Source organism: Hemibagrus wyckioides, linkage group LG24, assembly GCF_019097595.1.
Source record: "Hemibagrus wyckioides isolate EC202008001 linkage group LG24, SWU_Hwy_1.0, whole genome shotgun sequence".
Classification (NCBI taxonomy): domain Eukaryota; kingdom Metazoa; phylum Chordata; class Actinopteri; order Siluriformes; family Bagridae; genus Hemibagrus; species Hemibagrus wyckioides.
The window spans coordinates 3,548,818-3,572,810 of record NC_080733.1 but is presented as its reverse complement, the minus strand read 5'-3'; the positions used below and the strand labels follow the sequence as shown (position 1 = coordinate 3,572,810).

At 38.7% G+C, this 23,993-nt stretch overlaps 1 protein-coding gene across 5 annotated transcripts in view; it reads right to left on the bottom strand.

Annotated features, from left to right (window-relative positions):
* Positions 1-23,562, bottom strand: part of axin1 (axin 1) — a 39,141-nt gene extending 15,579 nt beyond the window's left edge. The window contains exons 1-3 of one of the 5 annotated variants that reach the window (XM_058378017.1): positions 23,421-23,562; positions 14,647-14,844; positions 7,562-8,533 (exon numbers count right to left, since the gene is read on the bottom strand). In XM_058378017.1, coding sequence (XP_058234000.1) covers positions 7,562-8,454 — 893 coding nt within the window. In that variant the 5' untranslated portion in view covers positions 8,455-8,533; positions 14,647-14,844; positions 23,421-23,562. Of the gene's footprint in view, positions 1-7,561; positions 8,534-8,912; positions 10,268-10,616; positions 10,803-14,646; positions 14,845-23,420 lie in introns of those variants that run through there. The other 4 variants (XM_058378018.1, XM_058378015.1, XM_058378019.1 and 1 more) reach the window with 4 other exon arrangements.
* Between the last annotated feature and the right edge of the window lie 431 nt (positions 23,563-23,993).

Genomic DNA, 23,993 nt, shown 5'->3' with positions numbered 1-23,993 from the left:
TAATGATTTGAGCAGCAGGCATGTCAATATTCACAGAGCCTGTGGAGAGATGCTCCCCTGCCTTCAGCAACATCAAGCTGCTTGCCACTCTGTTCGATTCCTCACCAAACAGCAGCTCATAAAATCCACACAAGTGTGTCAGTATCATCACTCTTCTCCACATAAAAATCAATTAGGTTCAACTTTTGGCAATTATTTAAGCGAGGCTCTCTTGGCAGCACATTAAACATATTCAAAGTGTCACCGAACACCAGGAGAAAAGTTTGACTTGCACTTGAGAAATCCAGTTACGCAGATTTCCAACCGATTTTTCGCTCACTCTTGGTCATCCCAATTCTGGAGCTTCCAATGAAAGATTTATCAAAAGACATAAATGTGAAGCACAGGTAGAGGAACGAGACCAACGTTCTCTCAAATTTTAGAATTACTGAACATTCCAGCGGATATCATAAGGCTGCTAAAGAACGACTGTGCACTAGTCAACTGGAACGGACTTTCCATGAGCTCCGAAATAACGGCTAACGCTAACTAACTGCTTTCTGAATGTGCACAACACAAGGAAATGACGAACACACAGGAAGAACAAATCTCAGATGAATCTGACGGTGTTTACAGATGGAATTTAGATGAGTATGTGCCTTCTGAAAAATATTAATATTAGAAATTAACCAAAGCTGAATAAACGTATATTCAGTTAACCGCTAGCAGAAGGAGAGGAAATGTCTGTAGTGTAGAATAATAAACCTTCCTCTAGTCTGTGGCACACGTTTGTTGTACAGACAAACTGACAAATAACGAGCAGAAATATTGAACTCGCAGCAAAAGCTTTTACTTAACGTTACGGGCCCCAGCAGTATGGGCGCTGGCATTGGTTCGTGATTTAGCACAAATTGTGTGCATTTTATTTACTAAATCACATAAAATAAAAATGTGTCACAGGCGGTCATGTCGTGCTTTGTGAGCAGCAGTGTTTGTAGTTTAAGCTCATTCTGCAAAATTTAAGTTGGGACAATTGGGAAAAATTTCAACTATTGTGATTGCTATCAGGTCAGATAATATAAAATGAGCTGTTTTTCATAACAGGCTTCCTTTTCGTCTGTTGAGGCATACTGTCTGAGCTGAGGAACAAACCCTACATCTCTGAGGCATGTTCGCTGGACAGACAGACACATGAACGTCTTCACTCTGGGATTAAATAAAGAAAATAAAACAGGGAGATGATGCATGTAGCTCCACTCCTGTTCACACAGAGCAAATGCACAGAAAGTTGATCTAATTTTACTCTTTAGGTTCATTTACTTCAGTTTTGCTTGACTTGTCTACGATAGTTTAAGGCTTTTGAGGGAGACTTTTAACTTTTAGTTATACTGAATGTTACTGTGAATGCAGTCCTTTCTTTTGTTCAAAAGAGCTGCACATCTGAATGCTTTCCCAATGCAGCATTAAAGTGAAAACCACCCACTCGCAAGACTTCTCCAGCTCCTCAAACTTGCATGCCATGGCAAAAATACGGCCTTCAATTTTACACGGCACAGATCAACTGTGGCTTCACTCTTTGTATTTAAATATACAATATCGATATCTTTAAATATATGAATCCAGATCTTTACATCGGTGTTTAGTCCATGTGAATCAAACTCTGGTGCATCTCCCTCTTTGGTGTGTTTCGTTGTTGTGCAGGTGAGAACATGGCGATCGGACTCGGGTGCGGTGAGGGTTCTCGATACGGTTCCAACTAAACTCTAGCACAGTTCGATGTAACGAAAAAGAGGTTTGATCCTGAATCCAAATGCAGGACATGACCAAAATGACCACTCCAAATGTGATCACATATCGGTTTAGTAGCTCATATCTACAGCAACGTCGTCCACAACCCGACGTTTCCGTAGATATGAGCTACTAAACCAGATATGCGATGATCTGGAGATCTGGAGTGACTGCGGTGGATGTGATACACAAAATGTTTTAAAACAGTAATCTTTATTAAAATTATCTTCTAACGTACTGAGTGTTCTCGGGGCTTGGGTGATTTTTATTACTTGCTCACTTTTTCCTGTTGTCATATTTCTGATAGAAGAGCTTTCATGAGTCTTACCCACTCTATGGGTGGTTTTTTTTTCCTCCACTTTTTGGTGCGATTCATTTTTATCTGCAGTGAGAAAACCAAAGCAAACAGCAAACAAACCAAAAGCATCAATTTCACTCTGACTCCAGACTAAGTGGTGTGAAAGCACCGTTAGATAGGCTTTGTTTTTTTCTTTATCACAGTGAAGGACAATCAGAATGAAACCATCAACAATCCAAAGCTGTGTGATCTGTTCATACACAAGCGCGAGTGATTACACAACCGTGTCTTTGGTGCTGGGATTTAAATATTAAACCACTATTCAGTAGGACTAGCCATTTTCCTTATGTCCAAATTATAGCACTGAAGAAGGAAAACCAAGTCTGGCAATATTAAATGTAGAGATGAGCAAGCAATAATGTTCAGTATCTTCAAGTATCTCAAGTTTGCTGAATTTGACAGCAGTGTTGATGCTACTTGCACATGAAGACACTGTGTGACTTTTCATTGCATATTTTGCCGTTTTTATTCACTTGTTTTGTAACTACAGCATCCAAAAACTCACATGAACAGCAGCTCCTACAAGTACACATTAGGAATTTTCTATGACCCCTTGTCCACCCTAAATAAATCTTACTCTAGATTTATAATTTAGGTACTGCTGCAACATTTAAACACAACTGTATCAGACTAAAGGACGATTCCCAGCATGGACTTCACACAGCAGTCTGGTGGGAAGTGTTGTTATAGGAACATGATGCAGGCGGAGGTGGTGTGATACGACCTGACTCGTGGCTTTACGTGAACATTCAGAAGCAGTGATAATGCAAGTGGCACATAAAACATCTGTCAGGTTTCCAATAAAACTGTAAAATGTTCAGTGATTGCAGAGCGACATTTAACATACAGACAAGATATGTTTCTCTTTAAAAACCTTATGCTGTCCTCGTGATGTTCTTCATGGTTAAAAACAAAAAAAAAAAAACTTGGACCTTACATTCAAAAGTACTTACTAATGAATTTTCTACATAAGACCAGCATGAAAGCCAGACCTTTTGGTAGAATTAAAGGTGAGGTAGGTTAGAAGGTAGTATTCAACATCAGTCTAGAAAACTATACAAGCATGCGATGTGTGACCATGCTAGTTTGTACAGAGGAAGTATAAATAATGGGAAGATTTTAATTGTTTAATGGTTTAACTGAGGGTGTCATGGTAATGAAGAGACAGATATAGCATCAAAACTATTTAAATATGGCTTCTCTGAAACATTAGCACACTAAATCTTGAATATTTTGTAAGATGAATAATTTAAATAAACAAGGAGACGGCATGTTTCTCCTGTGACCATTTGTAAATCCTCGGGTTTTGGGAACCCCTGCACTAGCGCATCTTTACCACGGTTTCTTTAGGCTTATTTATTCATTTATTCAGTGGCTGCATGTAGCTTCTTTCCAAGCACAGAATAGGAGATACATAAATGCTGCAACGTTCAGCTGTATAAGAAAGCCTGATGGGGGAAGCCTAAAAGGCTGTTTAAAAATGAACGCCGCGTCTTTTTATAATTCAAGCCAAACACGTCGGCAAAATAAAATAATCATCTGAAAAACAACTTCAAACACGCTTTACTAGCCAATTAAAAACGTATGATGTCTAGAGGCCATTGAAGACATTTCACAAAGCAGGTTTCTATTGTTTAAGTAGATCAGGGTCACTATAATCAATCTCACATTACAGCATGCTGAACTGGCCAAGGGAAGAAAAAAAAGATATGAAGGAAAAAGGTAAAAGAGAAATGTTTTCTCTTTTAAAAATGAGAGTGTGAGAGAGAGAGAGAATGGAAACTTTTGTTGAAGACCTTGGGGCCTTTCGTCACATACAAAGCTGAAGGCCTTTTGGGCACAACAAGGTTACCACATCCTCTCAATCCATGTCAAGCTTCATTCTCAGATCAGTGAGACACAACTGGGTCACACTTTTAGACAAAGAACATCAAGTTATTAATACAGCACCGTGATGTGCATTACACTGATCAGCCATAACATTAAAACCACTGAATGCTGAAGCACAGGTGAAGAACCTCTTCTTACAATGTTACAATATTGGGCATCAAGTCAGCAGTCAGTTCTCAAAGACGATTTTCTGGAAGCTAGAAAAAGGGGCAAGTATAAGGATCTGAGTGACTTTGAAAAGAGACGAATTAGGAAGGCTAGTCGACTGTGTCAGCATCTCCAGAATTTGTGGGTATGCTGTAGTTAGTACTTAACTAAAAGTGGAAGAAGATGGATGACAGAAACAGAAGAAGGAGGAGGCCTGGTCTGATGAATCATCTGGATGTCCAGGTGCGTGTATGTCGCTTACCTGAGGAGAATGCACCAGGATGCACTATGCGAGCTGCTGGAGGCAGTATGATGCTCTGAGCAATGTTCTGCTTGGAAATTTTGGGTTCATGTGGATATTACTTAGATACGTAGCACCTACCTAAACACTGTTACAGCCGTCATGGCTACGGAATTCCCTAATGTCAATGTCCTCTGTGATTTGAGGAACATGATAAAGAGTTCTATTGGAATCTTTTTCAGAATCTATTGGAGCATCTGTGAGATGAGCTGGATCCATGAGCATATACTAAACACTGCGTGTTTAACCTCACTGGCGAACACCATTTTTTTTAAAGAACAAATATCTAAACTACAAAAGGTTTTATTTGCCTACCCGCTCTGAAAGGATCTACAGTTTGCACTGGGAATCCTTGACACTTCACTTTCCAAGTAATTTACATTAAATCTGCATTTCTGTGATTCGAAGTTGTACTTAGTAGAAGAAGGCGGCAGAAGATTTATTCAAAGATACGAAATTCATTTTCACTTAATTTTCTTAGTTCCTTGAGCATTTTACACGACTGCCTCAGGCTGTACACGTCGTTCCTCCCGCAGGAAATGCAGGTAAATTTTTAAGGAAATCCACAACAAAATCAGATTGCTCAGAAATCAGATATACATATATACACACACACACACACATATATATATATATATATGTTGCATGCTTGATTTGGAGAATAAAGTCAGTAAAAGAGAGTAAAATATTTTTAAAAATGTGAGGAGAGAAAAACATCAGAATACATAAGGACAAAAAACTCTAAATAAAGAAATCTTCTGGGGCATCCACACCAGATTATTGGGTGATTAGCATGAGAACCTTTAAACTGTGAAATTGTCTTTGTTTAGAAAACAGACCAAATCATCTTAGAGAAAACGGTCTCTTTTATTGAAGGTGAACTTGCAGGTGGTCACTTTCAAGGTTGCTGACGGTTACATCTGCAATTCAATACAGCATTCAAGCCCCCGGTGCATTGTGGCAAACGGACTCACCATTACTACATTTTATTTATCAAAATATTACGACTTTATTCTTAAAATATTGCAACTTTTTTTGTTCTGAAATATTAGAACATTATTTTTTAGCACAAACGCACTTCTGTTCCAGATGTAGTGGAGTACTCTTAACATTTCCAACAGATTTGTAACCTGCATCCTTGGGTTCGTCTGCATGTCCATCTCATCTCCAGCAGAAATCTTTTGCTCCGAAACACAAACTAACCCTAAAACCGGACAGTTCAGACAAGTGTCCTGGAGCAGTGAAATGATCAAACTGTAATTGCTTTTATCCCTCCGTCACTTGTGCATGCTTTGTGATTAGAACTGCCAAACTGTACAGTAAACAATTATCCATATATCTCTACATCATCAATTACACCATATTTTCTGAAAACTGGTTACTTCAAGCAACTAAAATATACAAGTCCTTTTAAAATTGCATTAGGATAAGATTCACCGATCTTTTAATCCTGATAGAGTTATGAAGGTGGGCTTGATGTTCGATCTTTCTTTTTTTCCTTAAGCTTACCTCCCATGTCAAGTTCTAAATATATTCCAGGTTATTTGTACAAGTGAATTTCTTTTACACGCTCCTTTTTAAAATCATGAGTAGAAGAGACTTTGTACTCCTCTGCACAGCTCACATACAGAACTTTCTGCTGTAGATCCTATTTCGCTCACACAGAAGGACAAGTCTGTGATGCAAATATTGCATCTTGGCTTAAAATCTGTGTAGCTACGAATAAAATCAAACTTAAAACTTAATTGTCCAGACTCTCAAATGCATTAGAAGACAGTGAGGCATGGACAAACTTGGTTAGTGGAAAATATGCAGACTTTCCACCAACACATGGGTATATAGAGTATATGTAAAAGTCTATTGAAGAATGTTGGGAAGGAGATACACACACACACACACACACACACACACACAAGCATTGCTGTGCTTTAACATGCCTTAACTTCACTCCTTGACACATTTTCTTTTTCTCCTCCAGCGTTAAACCTGGCTTGCGCTGCCAAAAGGGAATACACGTCAAGCTATTCTACAGGAAACCTTTATTCTGGAATAACAGGCTGCCATTCATAAGACACCTGGGCAGAGAGAACACAAAGAAAGCCCATCTGCATCCGCTCACAGCAGGCAGAAGCGCAATCAATGCAACCCAGCCACTGCATGGATGCCCTCTCTCGCAGGTAGTACACTGGAAGACCAATAGTTCTGAGCGTGAAGAGGAATGATCCCAGTGCCATTTCCATTGTTGACAGGTTGACACCGAACGCTTATAAACTGCCACGTGTGATTTCCTCATCCTGGGCAGATGATTGCTCGATGCAAAAGAACCATTCGGGGGTTCTGGTCACACGTTTTGAAAGTTTTGTAATACCTGTATTAGCGAGCATTTTCGGCGAAAAAAATGCACAAGATGATGTCAATCAGTGGACAAAACACTAGCACTTAAACAGACAATTCCAATAAGATATCGAGTGAACACAAACCCTGCACAAACACCACGTACAACAGACGCTACTACTGATCTGTGCACTACCGTTTTTCCCCCTTATCCTAAAAAACACACAGTTTAAATGATGCCACAGAATTTGGCTGTGATATACAGTTGCCGTTACAGTGGATTAAAAAAAAAAGGCTTTCGTTTTCTACCCATCCTGTATTCCTCACATCTCCTCAGGAGGGCTGTACTAAACTCCACCTCTCGTTTCATGTGCTTCCTCGGGCAGTGTTTTCGCTGGGGATAGGGCAGAAGGGGAGAAAGAGAAGGAAGGGTCTCAAAGCAGCGCTTACCTGTGTCGAGTTGTATTAAATCAAGGCAGTATAATTTCTTAAAGCTCTTTGCCACTCGGCCGACGAACCGCGTGGACTCTCGCCGCTGGTTCCAGCGTATATCAAATAACTGATAAAGCTCCTAAGCGGTAGGTCTTTAAGATTACACAAAGCCAGTGCCCTTGACTTTATGATCAAGCTTGTGAATTGCTCTACACTGTACTAAACTCGCAGTGATTGTGGAGGAAATATATTTCACCTCACTGTAAACATGTAGATAAATGAAAAGCCAGCAAAAACGGATTAAAAATGAACTAAAAGCCTTCGGTGCTTACCTGTACTCACGGTTGTCCTGGTATCTCTTGCTGTTAGCTGCCCGCTGCGGCGCCGTCTCCAAGAGAAGCTTCTGGGTGAGCCGCTTGCTGGGAGTCGGGTCGCTCTCGCTGTTTTCCTCGATCTCTTGCTCGCACCTCCACTCTTCGTCCTCATTCAGCGTGGGCAAGTAGCCAGGCAGCACCTTCCCATTCCCCGACACAGAGCTCTGATCACTGTACAGCTTGGGGCTCTCGCCACCTGTCCTGGTGTATTCCAAATAAATGTCAGATTTGAGGAACAAAGGGTATGTGTTCTCCTCCATCACGGCCTGAATCTCCGTCTGGGCCTGGTCGAACATGGCCGGGTCAATGTGCGGCTTCATCACACAGTCCTTGATGAAGCTCTTAGTGGCCGGCTTGATCTGGCGGGACACAATGCCATTGCTGTCCAGGATGTACTTCTTGTAGATGGCCTTCGCCAGCTTCAGCTTCTTCTCCTCGTTCCCCTCGCCGGCGTCCTGCTTGCGGAAGCCACTGCAGGCGAACCAGAAATCCAGCACGTCAGCGCAGTCCTCCTGCTTGAGGAAGGTGCGAAACAAGTGGATTCCATCCTGGTCATCCAGCAGCGAATGCAGTGACTCTGCCCATTTCAGATAGGGCGGCGTGGGTGAGGCGCTGCCCTCAGGTTCGTAGCCCAGGTCCAAGTCGGGCCGTCTCGGCGTGGCTATGGAGGCCTCACACCTGATTCCCTCACTCTTGATGGAGTAGAAGCCCAAGCTGTACGGGCGCACGTCGCCAGACACCAGCTCACCCTCCTCACCCGGGACAGGGGGACGGGGCGCATCCTCAGTGAAGCTGCCCCCAAGGTCCGCCAGGTACGCCTTCTCTTTCACACTCATCCTTACTACGTCCATGCACCCGTTCCCAGCTCAGCCCAGGCTCCGGAACAATCAGATCCAGACTTCCTCTAATGCCACTGTGAAATAATTCCTCCTGAAAAAACACAAACAAAAAACTATGAAAACTGAAGTACAGTATAAAATGAACGATACAGTACATGTAATAGAAACAAGGCTTGAGCAGTCGTTACAGGTAACTGTTTTGGAAAATGTCAAGCACAACACTATTTCGTGTGCGCAACACGGTATCTTAATCAAGCATTCAATGAGCTGTGTGTAATAAACGTTCCGAACGATAAGAGATAAGACCGCACCGGGGAGTCGAAGACAATCATCAGTAAAACTTATATTTAACCAAGCATTTAAACAAAAGCCGGTTAATCAACAGACACTGGCGGTCACACTGAAACACATAAGACTTTCTAACAATTGTGTGCAAGATCAAACATCAGTTCTTATCTGGACATATTCACCTTGAGTTCTGTGTCTCGTCTCCAGTAGCCTGTACACAGGGGTTACCTTCTTTTGCGTAATGTGGCAACATCCAGACCGATCAGAATACAAAAACGCTTAAAGCAGTAGACTAGATTTTCCTTGCAAATGCAATTATTTAATGCACAAGCCTTAAAGCGGTGCTGTTTTTATAAGGAAACTGCGTAACTGCACCTAGGGAAGATTAGATACAGAGAAACCGCAGACTCCTGAAGCGCCTTGACATAAACTACTCTAATTGTGACTGCTCCTTGCTTTGTAAAAATGACTATTTGATGTCTTCAGACACCTCAAGATGGTTATATCCGTATCTGATCTCTGAAAGCACGGGTTCAAAGAGCTCAACTCTATCTGATATTCAACCACTATACTTTCCTTTCAAGCTCTACCTTCAAACTACTACAACCACTACCAGCAAACTGAGAAAAGCTTCCCATAAACCTGATGTCAGCAACAAAAAAAAACAACATTCAGTGTCATAACAAGTCATAGAATAAAACTTCCTGGCACTGGAAGAAAAGAAAAAAACACACATAAAAACAATAAGCTTCAAATAAACTAGCCTTACATTCACAGCACCAAAATCCCCAACAAAGAGCGTGTGATTTGTACTGTACTGTATTTATGTATTCATATAAATTAATTATGACTCGATAAACACCTCTCCTGCTCGAAGTAGGATTATAACTGTTCAAACAATAAATGTTTGAATTCCAGGTGCTAAACTAGCCAGCCTGCTAGCCAAGTTAGCCACAAACAAAACAAGCTAGCTTCATCTCCTCTCCTTTCATCTTCACAGAACATTTCTGTTTGGTCAACGCGAGTTAATTGTAAAAAAAATAAATAAAACAAAACAAAAAAAGAGCCAGTTTGCTCCCTCGTTCTCTCTCTCTCTCTCTCTCTCAAACTAGTAGAACAAGCATTCGAGCTCTTAGCCGAGGTTGCTAATGTGGCTAACCAGCTAACAAGGCTAGCTAGCTTAGCTCGTTAACTTGATACGAGTCTTTTTTGGATTCTGTTTTCGCGTGTAGTAAAAGTGGACGCCGTTGAGCACGCGTTAAGCTAAATGTTACGGAAAATCATAATAATATAAACACTCCGCCGATGACTCCAGATCCAGAGCGAGTGTGATACAGACGGACAGCGCGTCCGGGGGTTTTTTATTATTTTTCTTTCCTTAAAAGACTCCCGATACTTTGTTGCTCTTTTCCCCGACGACATTACAGCACTCCCTGCGCTCCCCTCCCTGCTCCCAGGCGCTTTGAAGTGAGCCCCACATTCACTGCATTCATGTCTTTGGCCTCGGAGTCTCCACAGCACAGTAATTGATGGGGGAGGGGAGGAGGAGAAACAAACTCCACACACACACACACACACACACACACAGTCAGCCAGGCCCTTCCGCAGTCGAGCGACTAGTGTGCAACTTTAAAACACTGATTTCAACACTTAATCCTGTGCGTCTAAAACACACACACACACAGCACGCAGGCTTTCGCGTTCGCGTTTCGCGTTTCCCGACGCGTCGACCAAAAAAAAAAAAAAAAGGTGCGCCTCGATTAAAAACCCTCGACTATAATTCAAGCACAAGCACATTTCATCCCTCGCTAGCGCAAAACCCCGAGCTCCCTGAGCCAGGGAGGGAGGAAAGAGAAGAAGAAGAAAAAAGTGCTCCGTAACTGTACCTGTGCGAAGCCACTTTGCGTTTTGGAGCGCATCGGGAACAGCGCGGCGACGTGCGGCTACATGGGAAGCGTGTCATAGGTGCGAGTCTCGGACTTTAAAAATAACAAAGGAAACAGTCCGTTCTCCACCTTTCCATAGCAGTCTCTCACTCCTGTGCCTCAATCCGTGTGTGTGTGCGCGCGCGCGCGTGTGTGTGTGTGTGTGTGTAAGAGCGAGTGATGTGTAGCGCCGCGCGCGTTCACAAATCACACTGCCGCCTGGAGAAAAAAAGGAATACGAAGGAAAATGTGTGTGTGTGTCTTCAATCCATCCCTTAAACACAATCAAATATTCACAAATAAATTCCTATCCTAATAAATACGATTCAGGTTTATGAGCACCAATACACTAAAAAAACTAAACTTGGACTAACATTAACCTTATGCGCCTTTAATATCTATCTTTTACCAGGAAATGCTGATACAAAAAAAAGACATAATCCGGAAACTAGGTAAAGGTGTATCCAACTTGTGTACACTTAATCTGACACATAATGGTACAGTTCAGTTCCCATACAGTATGAGGTTCTTTCATAAGTTGCCACAAAGTTTAGGGAAGACAATTATCTATAATGTCTTTGTACGTTGTAGCATCACAATTTCCCTTTACTGCAACTCAAACTCTGTTCCAGCATGATAATGCCCCTGTATACATAGCTCAGAGCTCCATGAAGACATTGTGTGTTAAGGTTAGAGTAGAAGAACTGGAGTGTCCTGCACTGAGCCCTGACCTCAACCCCACTGAACACCTTTGGGATGAACTGGAACACCGACTGAACCCCAGACCTCCTCACTCTTACAACATCAGTGTCTGATCTCACTAATGCTCTTGTAGCTGCAATGAACACAAATCCCCACAGCCACGCTCCAACATCTAGTGGAAAGCCTTCACAGAAGAGTGGAGGCTGTTATAGGGCAGCAGTAGCTCAGCGTGTAAGACTTTGGTCTACTTTTTGGAAGATTGTGAGTTTAGATCCCAGCTCTGCCACTGCTGGACCCTTGAGCAAGTCTCTAAACCCTGAACTGCTCAGAGAATGTTTATGAGATAAACAAAAGTCTAAATAAATCTGCTCTAAAAAAAATGCTGTAAACTTAAATTACAGGATACGAGGACCGACTGCACCACAGATCACCGTGCATAACAAGTCAGGTGGAAGGAAACCAGAGAACGTGTAAGAAACCCAATTAAAATAAACATGGGATCAATCTGTGGAGCCTGGAGGTGTGAGAAGGTAGTGATATGACCTACTGTTCCACTCATTATTTTAATCTTTGCACAGAAATGGTTCAAGGTGTAATGTGCAAAGTTCCACCAGTAGTTGAATATCTACAGAGTTAAAACCAGGAGAGCTGTTATTTTAGTTCACACTGTGTATCATAGCCTACGCCTCCTATATATACTTTAACTGGTTTTCTGCACAAACATGTAGAGCATGTAACTTAGCAGAATATTGGTTATTTGTTATTCCCTCACATACGAAGCATAGAAACTCACAGCTCACACCTAAAATAGGTCTTTGCTTATTTTGTACATATTTTCAAGTTAACAGTTTCAGGTCTTCTGTGATGTATGTCAAGGTTCATTGTGAGCCTAAAAGTATTTCAGGTGCTTTGAAACATTTAGTGCTCCTTGAGAATGAGGGCTTCTCTGTGTGCTCTGAACCTGCATAAGTTATTACTCAACACCTGGATATAATCAAGCGAGTGATCTCGTGCCCTTATAGCGGAAAAGATCAAAGACGAAGGGGAATGCAGAATGTCATTCTTTCACTTTACGACTTTAACAGATTAGCTCATCTGAAAATTGCAGTCTGCAACTGGAGCATTTATCAACTATTAGCCCCAGTTTTCCTGGCGTTAAATATCACCCAAGTCCACTACATCAAGCTTCTAGTCATTTTCCCCTGAAACAGCCACATGCAGAAACATACCTAAGAAACTGGTAACTTACTTACCACAAGGAAGCAACGTGTCTGCTAGAATTTCCAACATTTTTCAACATGTCACAAGAATTTCCCCACATGGGATCAATAAAGTCTATCTATCTATCTATCTATCTATCTATCTATCTATCTATCTATCTATCTATCTATCTATCTATCTATCTGTCTGTCTGTCTGTCTACCTGTCTGTCTATCTGTCTCTCTATCTGTATAATAACAGCTTTTATCATATAAACAAAGACACCTAGATTAATCTAGAACAATCTAGATTATTTTAAAATATATAGATTCTTTAATGTTATTATTTATAATATAAGTATATGGATAATATATGTATGTCAAATGTGTTTGAACATTCAGGTCAAGTTCATGATCAAAATATAATTTGTAAAGAAAATACAGCACTATTCTAGAAATACACAAAATATATGCAGTTATGTATAGGGATAAAATAGGGATAAAATAGTAACTTTAAACTTTATATATTTTTTCTTTTCTATGTTTCTATACTTCTGTAAAGCTGCTTTATTTGTTAAAAGCGCTATTCAAATAAATTGAATTGAATTATGCCGATGTAGGATAGATTTAAAAATTAAAAACACTTTAAAATAGTTTTTTAAAAAGCAAATGGCTTCAGTTTAGTCTGCGGTTTAAATGATAAGTTTGGGTAATGCTCTCGAGTGATTTGGGGGTGATTTACAACTTATATTTTTCTCAAAAAAACATTAAATTGACTGAACATATGTGGACACAATTTTCTGTGTAAAGCAGTTAAACCAGATGTTTTTGTCAGAGGAACCTCTTTAACCTAAATCATTTGGCTTAAGTAACCTTTGAGACCTTAACAATGATAAGATAAAGTAAAACCTTTGTAATAAATGGAAAAATAGTGCAGTTAGAGCATGTTTTCAGTTTGTGAAATTTAGTTCAATTTACTTTTCCATCAGTTTTGTGAAGCCCCTGCAATACCACCTTAGTCCTCTAGGGGCACACAAACCACCCTCTGAGAAACCCAGCTTTAAATTCCTGTGCTTTAGCAAACGTATCAAATCTTACTTAGTAAATATGAACATCTCTTACAAGACACTCAAAACATTAAATTCTGATTGATCTGTCACAGCATTCAGAGCTCAGTTATGAATGAATTTATGATTCTTTATAACCGACATTAAAGTTATGCCTCTTGTTACGTCTCATTTAGCTGATCGGGTCATCGTCGCCTCTTTCAAAAAGAGATCCATCCACCTTGTCTTGCTTTGCCATAAATAGAAATGTCAAGTAAACCACTGTAACACTACAGTGGCTACAGCTGCTACATACAAGCTATGAGCAGTGACATTGGTGAGCTAGCTTAGTGTCAACACCTTGTGACATAAAACGTCTACTTTCTCTGGCCTACAGATGAGATGCAACATCAATAGCAACATCTCCAACAACAGCGTCTGCTGTTTTAGGAAAATAGTCCACTACGGGGTGATGTTATGAGGCCGAACACAAAGCAGAGTTATTTTTACCACCTGAAAGTGAATTATTTTTCCTATTATTCGGCACATTCAGAACCAGGGAGTTTTAGATAACCTTCAAAAGTAATAATCTTTTCCACATATATAAAGATTTTTTTCATTGTTTATAGTTATGTTCAAGGTTGTGAAACATACGAGACGAGTTAGTTCCTCGTATCACTTAATGTTAGAGCAGCTATAAGCAATAATTTTCTTACAAGCCTCTTTATTTGACACTCTTGACATTAATGTGACCTAAAAACAGCTTGTTATGTAAAAAGATAAAGATAAAGGAAACCACAAAGCATTCAGTCCTGTAAACTATAGTAAAAGGTACTGACTGTTACAAAGCGCTGATGTCTTTCTTTATAGCCTGTGACTTTAAAACTGATGCAAATCACCGCACAAATTATTGCTAAATAGCTGTACAAATATTGTCAGAGAGAGCAACAACTAAACATGAGGATTATGCCATTGTTTAAAAGTTAGCGTAATCTAGCGATATTTAAAAACAGCAGCTGTAATATTGAATGTGAAATACCTTACCTGGGGGAAGTTGATGCTTCTGTCTCGCATTGGCAGTCTTCCCCCGAATGTCAATTCACTGGCAAAAGACACCATCTCTAGTCCAGTAATGAGATCAAGTGCCAGTAAAAACTGCATTTTCTGCTTTCTCCCAGTTAGAGAGGTGAATATCCACATAGCATTGTGCCATTCCTGCTTGTTTTCTGTATCCATCCGTATCTGAAACAGAGAGATGAAGGTGCTTTGATGGCTAGAGAGTGACAGATCATTTGAAATACATAAAGAACAGTGATTATAATCCTATATACATAATAAAACTCTCTATTCCAAACATAATCTGTGTTCTAATATGCCTACCAGGTTTATATACTGAATATCAACACAGCAAATAGTAGTGGTTAAATAGGACATTTTCTTTTTATAATATTGTGTCAAATATTGATTAAGTACTATTCTTTGCACCCTAAAGCATTCTTGAGTTCCTTCTTATAGGAAAAACGTATAGGTTATCTATATGCAATCTGGAAACAAAGGGTTTTCTTTATTCCAAAAGCTTAATCAGATTTCCATAGAAACGTTTGAAGGGTGTGTAGTGCAAAAAAAAATGTTAATCTATATTAATCTTAGAAATTCTAATACAGAGAAAACTAGTTAGGGTTTTGGCTAGCACTAAGAATAAAGATCACTCATTAAAATGAGAGTATTTTAGCTTAAAATCTGTAGAGTGGAAACTGAAATTTTAGGTTTCTAGAAGCATTGTTTTAGATTTGATTTAGAATAGACTGTATTTGTAATTTGTAGTCAGTAGATCTGTGGACTGCTGTGAACCTGAAGATTTTATTCTGTAAGAAATATCACACAACAGACTATGCAGTTATACGAAAAATAATGCACTTCACTTCAATTCAATTCACTTTAATTCAATTCAGTTCACTTGTGCCACAGCATTTAACCTAAAAGTGGATTATTTCTGTATAACCCCATTAGCGATATACCACCGATTACTGCACCCAATTTAGTTAAGAAATCATGTTGCACATGTTTTAGTTAGATTTCATGCGGAAGAGTCAGTGAGACTTTTCTCTCTTATACTATAGCTGTCATAAACAATCATTCTCTCACCTGCATATCTCTCTCTCTCACTCTCTCTCTCTCTCTCTGTGACAAAAATACAGCATGTCATTTTACAGAGGAACCTGACAGTGTATTCTCCTCTATCCTGAAGACTTTCCAGTGCTAGGGAGCTTTACAAAGAAACACTGTCATAAAGCTCTGACACCTGAGACTCCTTTTTATAAATGTTAAATAAATATCTCATAACAAAAAACCCGCCTCCGCATCAACGATTGAAGCTATTACTTATCAACCAATAGCGTCATTTTATATCTATTTATTATTATTCTCGGATTATGTGGAGCGTCTGCCATACAGGCCCCCCGTGTATGAGCCGTTACTATAGAAACGGTAAGCTATTAGAACAAGCTCATTAATATAAATAGTTCATGTTAAACCTGCTGTTACGCAAAAAAATGATGCCCTTCTTCTGACCAATCAGATTCCAGAATGCAGTAGTGTTAATAAATGATAAATGACATAATAAACGTTAAAAAGCTAGATTCAAAAGCTAATTCTGAGAGTCTTATATGTAAACGCTAAGCCTTTTGGCACTCCAAGAAAGCTCAAGAAGAGATAAATTGAAATGTATAACTGTAATTATTCCTGTGAAGCTGCTTTGTGTCAATGTCCATTGTGAAAAATGGAATTAAATAGAACTGAATTCAGTTAAAGTCCTGTTTGTTTCACTGGGAAGTAGAAGTGTTGAGAAATGAATTAAGATAAGAGCCATACTGTATATCCTAATGATGTTTACTTCCAAACCCAGAGCGTGTCATCAAAGACTCACAAATAATACTCCATAGTTTTCACATATATAGTTAACAATTAATTACATAAGCACTTAGGGGTTTCTGGATACACTCCAGTACAGGTGATTTTACTAGGTATTATTATTTTTTTACAGTTTAAATTTTATCCACATATCATTCATTAACCTGCCTATATTAGTTTTATGACCATATTTCACTCATGTCTACAGTGTAGAGTTTGCCAAATGAAAAGATATGTGATTTTTTTGTACGTCCTGATGTGTGTATCCTATAATTATACTGTCCAGCGTCGAGCTGCATTGCATGCGCCAAGATATAATCTAGCATGTAACATGTAAGAAAGACAAAACCCGGGACTCGGCTTATGATTGTGACAGGTTTTCAAACCCACCACAGAGTAACAGGCCTTCCATATATGGCCCACTGAATAGCATACGGTCCGCTCGGCCAGCATTCAAATCAGATGGCATCAGCAGCTGCAAACTCAACCCTATCCTTGCCCTTCCTGAGGCCTGGCTTTGATCACTGGGCCCCCCACTGCGAGCCAACACATGGCCACGGGTGCATACTAACTCAGGGCAAGGACTCTGACCAACCACTTGGAAACAATCAAGAGGGAAAAGAGAAAATGGAGGCATTTGGAACAAAGTCGGCGGTTTGGCAAGATCGTGCAGATTGGAGAAGTATTTGGTAATTGTTCAAAACCCCAAATTAATCTTTAACACTGGAGCGCTTACAAAGCACTGTTTTTTGGGCAGTAGCTTAGCAAGAATTATGCCCTTTGAAAGTCATTTGGCTTAAGAATATCCAAAAGATGGCTGAATGACTGCATGGCTGCCTTTAACAGGGTTCTTGCTTTGTTCTTTCAATCCACAGTCTCAGAAGAAACTATTTATCATCAGCAGGTTTGACCGAGTGTGTGACAGGCAGCTGGAGCTGCCAATCAGATACCTGTTGAGTGGCCTTGCAACATCTAGACAAATGATGTGACAGGTGCAATTTCAGTATGAGTACCTGGAACTTTATAAAGCAGCCTGTCATCCTGAGAGAGGAATATGTTAGGTAGGTTTAGTAAGCAAATCACAGATTTTCCATTTTTCCGATACTAAATTTCATAACTCGATGTCGATTGAATGAATGGCATAGTGAGTGACACACTGATACGTCGAAAAAATGGGAAAAGGATCAATATCAAGTAAAATAACCAGAATAAAATGCTTCACTCTTTTACACTGCTCAAAAAATAATACATTAAATCTGAAATATTAAAATACACAATCTACAAAAAATGATTAATGACTAAAAAAAAAACGATTTTAAATCCCTTCTTTTTAAACACCTTCAAAAGAGCGGGCGAAAAATATGAAATAAACATTACAACAGGAACACTCTATCAAATTAATTCTTATAACCCTTTTTTAACTACATTATTTTCTCTCAAACCATCATTAACAATCCAGAAAAGTATATAAAAAAAGAATTCCTTGAAAGAACAAATTTAATATAAAAATAGATTAAATATGGATTAATAAATAAATATTAAAAAACAAATATTAAAAAAATACATATTTTATTTATTCTTTAAACCTGAAACTTGTGCATCACCAAACTCCATCAGCAAAGAGCTCTCACCACAAAAGAGAAAGCTGGAAGATGGTAATGAATATAAACACTAGCAGCTAAAAATGCATAATATTTAGGATTTAAGGATTATGTAAGGATTTGTTGTTTGAGTTGTTTTGTTCTGGCTATTTTTCATTATTTCCAACTCTATGAAGGGTGGCAATAATTTTGAAACAGAATTTTGCATAACAATTAAATGAAGAAAAAGAAGAAGAATTGCTTCTTTTGTATAGCACATGGCTGACATCAAAGATTGTTCGTAAAAATACACGGTTTCTTAAAGACAAAAAATCAGTAACCAACAGGAATATGGAGCGAAATTCCCCCAAAAACATGAGAGCCTAATAATACATAAAAAATGAAGCATATGTAGCTTTATTCTCATTTGTTACTGACTTTTCTGACACTCTTAATAACGATTTGTAAAGAAACTGTATTGTCAAGGCTTAACAATAAACACTCCACACGTGTAACTCCTTAAACATAACTCCAAAGGTTTTCGCCGATGAGGCAGCTCTAGCACTTTGGTACGTCTTTATCATTTTCTGTTCTGAAGACACTCCATAAAACAGGAATGGTACGTGACCCAGAGCATGACAGCAGGGCAATAAATACAGTCCCCTATGATGTCATCTGCTTGATTGCAGTGAGATTAAGCTCGTTACAATAACCTTTATTACATTAGCGTGTAATGTATTATGCTTGCACAAGCAGGAATCACAAGTGACAACATTTCTGGTAACAGAGAACCTGACCTTGTACTGGATTTGGCATGATTTCAGAACAAATGTAAATTAGTCATTTCAGGGGTAAACGGTAATCAAGTGAATTAAAGGGAATAATACAAAAATGTAGTGTTTTAAAAGGATACACATTAACTAGGGCTGTTAAAATAAAACTATTCCCATAACTGGGTTAGATGATAACATCAGGACTCATTTCCGTGATTCGGAAACATCCTGCGATCCTCAGATAACGTTTATAAGGTTGCTGATTCACCATAATGAGTCATAAATGAGTCTCATATATCATGATATCAATTACTGCTTGTTGTACACATGCTAACATTGCTTTCCTCAAAACCTGAATGCCGTTTAAACCTAATGATCATGATAGAATTTACAAAACATGTTTTGTAACACTGCCTCACCTGTGTCTGGCTGTAACGTATTGTAGTTACAGTAATAATGACAGTAACGTAAGAACTCTCACTAATGACGCGTCACATGCAAGCATGAGATTAGTTCCTTAACAATCTTTATTATTTCTTTCTTTCTTTGCTGTGCTGCAGTTGAATTACCTGTGAAGAATGATGTGTATTTACCTCAGAACAGTGCACTGTAGAGTCAGAGCTATGGATTTAACAACCGAATTTGTCTGTATGATTTTTGAGCTAAATACTGGATGTACTGTATATACAGCGTAACCCGTGTGATGGTAAGAAGTGCTGGTGGGTTTAGTGTTGATGATGTGAGCAGCCATTTGATTTGATGTCACTTGCTGAACTCGGGGGTTGAGGAGGAAATCCTATATGAAAAAGTCTTTAGTCAAGTGCAGCATTACATGACTTAGCATTATTAATTTTTCCATACGCTCGTGAAGATGTACAATATATAAGATATATTTTTTCCCAGCTTTGCTTTATCTGATTTGGCATTTTATTATTTTGACTGTTAACTACGACGATTTTTCATTCGCTTAAAATGACTTGATTAGTTACTGCAAGTTCATTTGCTCACAACGCCGCTGTCACACGGACGGCTACAAGACTAGATGAAGTTGCGTGAAAGAATGTCAAGTGTAAAGAAAATAAAACAGGAGACAAAGCACATTTCCAGTCTCTCAGCAGCATGTCACTGAAGTAGGTGTGCGTTGGCTTGGTCTAAACCGTTTCAGGAGCTGTGACAGACTAATATGCGGCCCACGTGTTCAATAAAAAGGTGATGACAGCCATGTTGGCTGAATGAGACTCTGAAGAAAAGCACTGGGGTCTGCAGGTGTTCCTTTGGCCTCTGATCACAGTGACTCAGAGACAGCTTGCCGTTTGTTGGGGTGATCCGGTCGCTGAACTGTACACACGGGCGTTTTAAAGAGGTTTTAGCAACAAGTGCTGGAATAATAATAGTAATAATAATAATAATAATAATAATAATAATAATAATAATAATAACAGTATAAATAAATAAATAATTAAACAAAATAAATAAATAAATAATATCCAATGACAACAGTAAAACTAAATAAACGACAAACCCATTAAAAAATTATAAACAATAAAAATATTATATTTATAATATCATATATAATAATAATAATAATAATAATAATAACAGCAGTATAAATAAATAAATAAATGATCAAACAAAATAAATAAATAATATCCAATGACAACAGTAAAACTAAATAAACGACAAACCCATTAAAAAATTATAAACAATAAAAATATTATATTTATAATATCATATATAATAATAATAATAATAACAATAATAATAATATTATCCAACAATATAAATAAAAGGAAATAATTAAATACATAAAAAAAAAAAATTATATCCAACAACAGAAAAACTAAATGAATTAAAATTCATTTAATAATTTAATACTACTACTGCTACTACTACTACTACTACTACTAATAATAATAATAATAATAATAATAATAATAATAATAATAATATTATCCAACAATATAAATAAAAAGGAAATAATTAAATACATAAAAAATAAATAAATTATATCCAACAACAGAAAAACTAAATGAATTAAAATTCATTTAATAATTTAATACTACTACTGCTACTACTACTACTACTACTACTACTACTAATAATAATAATAATAATAATAATAATAATGAAAAACAGTTTATAAACCAACTATGACTAACTGAAACATTTGGAAAACAGAACTGGTTTTTATATTTATAATGACAGTTTCTTTCTTTCATTTCTTCTTTTTTTTTCTTTGTTTTTCTCTTTCTTTCTTTCTTTCTTTCTTTCTTTCTTTCTTTCTTTCTTTCTTTCTTTCTTTCTTTTTCTCTTTCTTTCTTTCTGCTTTTATTTCTTTGTACTTTTATTTCAGGTTTTAAATTAATACAGATGTGACCATTTTTTCATCTTTTTTTCAGTTTTTTTCAGCATAAATAATTAATATCACCAACCTAAAAACTACTCAAGAATTCATTCTGATGTCATGATAAAAGTCCCCTTGACAGGAAAACGCATTCTCTTCCCTCAGAATCCTTCTGTGTTGGTTTTTGTTACAGCTGCCAGTCCAGATTTAGGCCTCCTTGTAGGCTGGGCTTAAAAACGAGCTTATCTTTTGAGGGGCATGATCAGTTGACAAAAGCCCATTTAGATGTTAAAACTGAGTGCAGTTCTTTTGATACGTACAAAAAAAATCATACATCCAAATTGAATTATATTCCCTTAAACAAGTCCAAGTCAGTGAAATGTCCCATTAGGAGTATAATGAAAAAAAAATCCTAATAGTTTTAATCTTAAAGAAAATACAGATTTATGAGGCACAGAAACCAACAGGACGGAGAAGAAGAGGAGACAAAAAATGATGATGATGATGATGATTATGATTTGGGGAGTTCTTTGAAGCTGAGAGAAAAAAGCTCAGTCTGGTGAATAATAGTTGAGCTATTTTCAGTGATTGGGACATCATAAAGAGTCTTTGCTGTCTTTGGTGTATTGATAAGCTGCTCTTTTAAGTGTTTGAGAGTCTTGGGAGAAGAGGTACCGAAAGCCTGTCAAAGTGTATTTTGGAGTCCTGCTGATATCTTTTGTCATTGCTGAATATATCGTGGCTAACAATCCACCAAGTGGATTAGGCACAGAGGATTAAATGATTTGCCGCCTGGAGTTTACTTAATACTGAAACCAGTGATTAATGTTACCATATGCATAAAGAAAAGCAGAAAATAAACGCGTTTTCTCCCCAAGTTTGGAGCTAGCGCTTAAGACACAGACGTGTGTCTAGCAACAGATAAACAGATGAAAGATTTATATTGTGGAAGACTTTGTTAAATTGAACATTCACGCACAGAGAGCTCAGAGGGCACCGAGAGAGACAAAACACAAAAGATTGTCGTTATTTCCAGTTTGAGATGGTATCCTGCTTAAAGCAGTCAAAGCGATTGATGTGCTAGCGTTAGAAGAAAAAGAAAGAAAGAAAAGAGGGTCTGAACGTAAGGTTGATACAAAAATGTAAGCCATAAATAAAAGAGAAAGGTGAAAAAAAAAAGAGAAAAGAGAGGAAGAAAGATATTTCAGAGCGAGAAGTAACAGCAGCTATTACACGTGGTGGTGAAATATTACACAAACGCTGCACCTACCATGTTGGTGTGGGGTCAGCACTGTGTGTGGTACCTACACTGAAGCGAAGACTATTCCAATTGTCTTTCCACAGATTGGGTCCAGTGCTACGCAGTCTGCGGCATGCCCAGCCGCCATCTTTAATATTGGCTGGATTCAGCTGGCGATCCGCCTCTTCCCTCCATCGTCCCTTTCTTTCTTCTGCTTTCAACTCTAGCCCCCTTTTAAGACTGTTATTGAAGGGAGGTCCTCTTTTCTTACTGAAATCATATCACCGTATTGACAGGCTCCTGGGCCGCTCGATAGGAGGGCGGCGTGAACGTGGAGTTCTGGCTGCTTACGCCTCACCATGGCGCTTATTTTCTGAGCATGCTCGATTCCAAACATATCCGGCGAAAAAACAAAAATTCATCCCCGATCTGAGGCCTTTGATCTGATGAAGGCCTGAATTTAAAGCCCCCCCGCCACCCTTCCCGTCCAAAGAGGTGTTTGAAGATGCCATTTTCTTAGATGTTCCATGTAATGAGATTTAGAGTGCTATGATTAATCTAGGCCAATTTTATATACACACAGAGCTCTGCACACAAAAGACGAAGACGTAGATGTACTCTGACTGATCGAATTAAGTTTCGTCAACGGGTCCTCGTTTTCGTAAATTACGAGTGGGGGGAAAAATGTATCAGAACTGAACAAGAGCCCGGCTGGAGCCCTTTGATCGCGGTTTCCGAAAAACAAATTGATCTAAGAAGCCTTTGACCCTAATTTTTTGAAGTACAGCCAAGCTTAATTTTGTTTCGCGTCCATTCTTTCGTGTGGCCACCGTCCGTGCGACCAGAACCGAATTTATCATCCCGTGCCCAGTTATATTGTTTGGCGCTTTAATGCTAATCTTGTTAGCTCAGTCTCAGTCTTGTTTCATGGAGTAGTCTTAGCTAAGTCTCAAAATGGACGATGCTCTCACCTGCCTCTCCTGCTGGGTGCCTCCTCCGCCGTGATTTCCAAGATCCGCCATGACTGGACGCGGTCGCCTGCTCGCCACTCCAGCGTACTTTGTAATACTCATGGATCTGTTTCAGGTCCTTACTACTGTGTTGGTGAAAGATGTGCATCTTTACTTTATGTTGAAGCTTCGGCGCTTGCAGCTGATTGGTGGACGCTGAGGACCAGATGATAGACCTTGAAAACCCTATTGTAACTATGGCAACAGACCCCACAGGCACAAGTGATTTTGCTCCTAATTGCTCAGTAAACATTAGGACGTAGAGCTGGATGTGATCACAGTGTGAGATGGGACTCGGGGTGTGTGTGTGTTGGGGGGGGGGGTGACGGTTAGAAAAATCAAACAAGCTTTGAAAATGAAAGGACAGCTGTGCGATGCCAGTGCAGTCCATCCTGAGCGGGATAACAAAAAAATAATAATAATAATAGAAGCCAATAGAGCAGCAAGCAATCCTTCCTACGACAGTGTTTACAGAACGCCAATTTCTATTTGTTATTTGTCGCTAGGGTGCAGTTCAATTAAAAAGGAAAATAA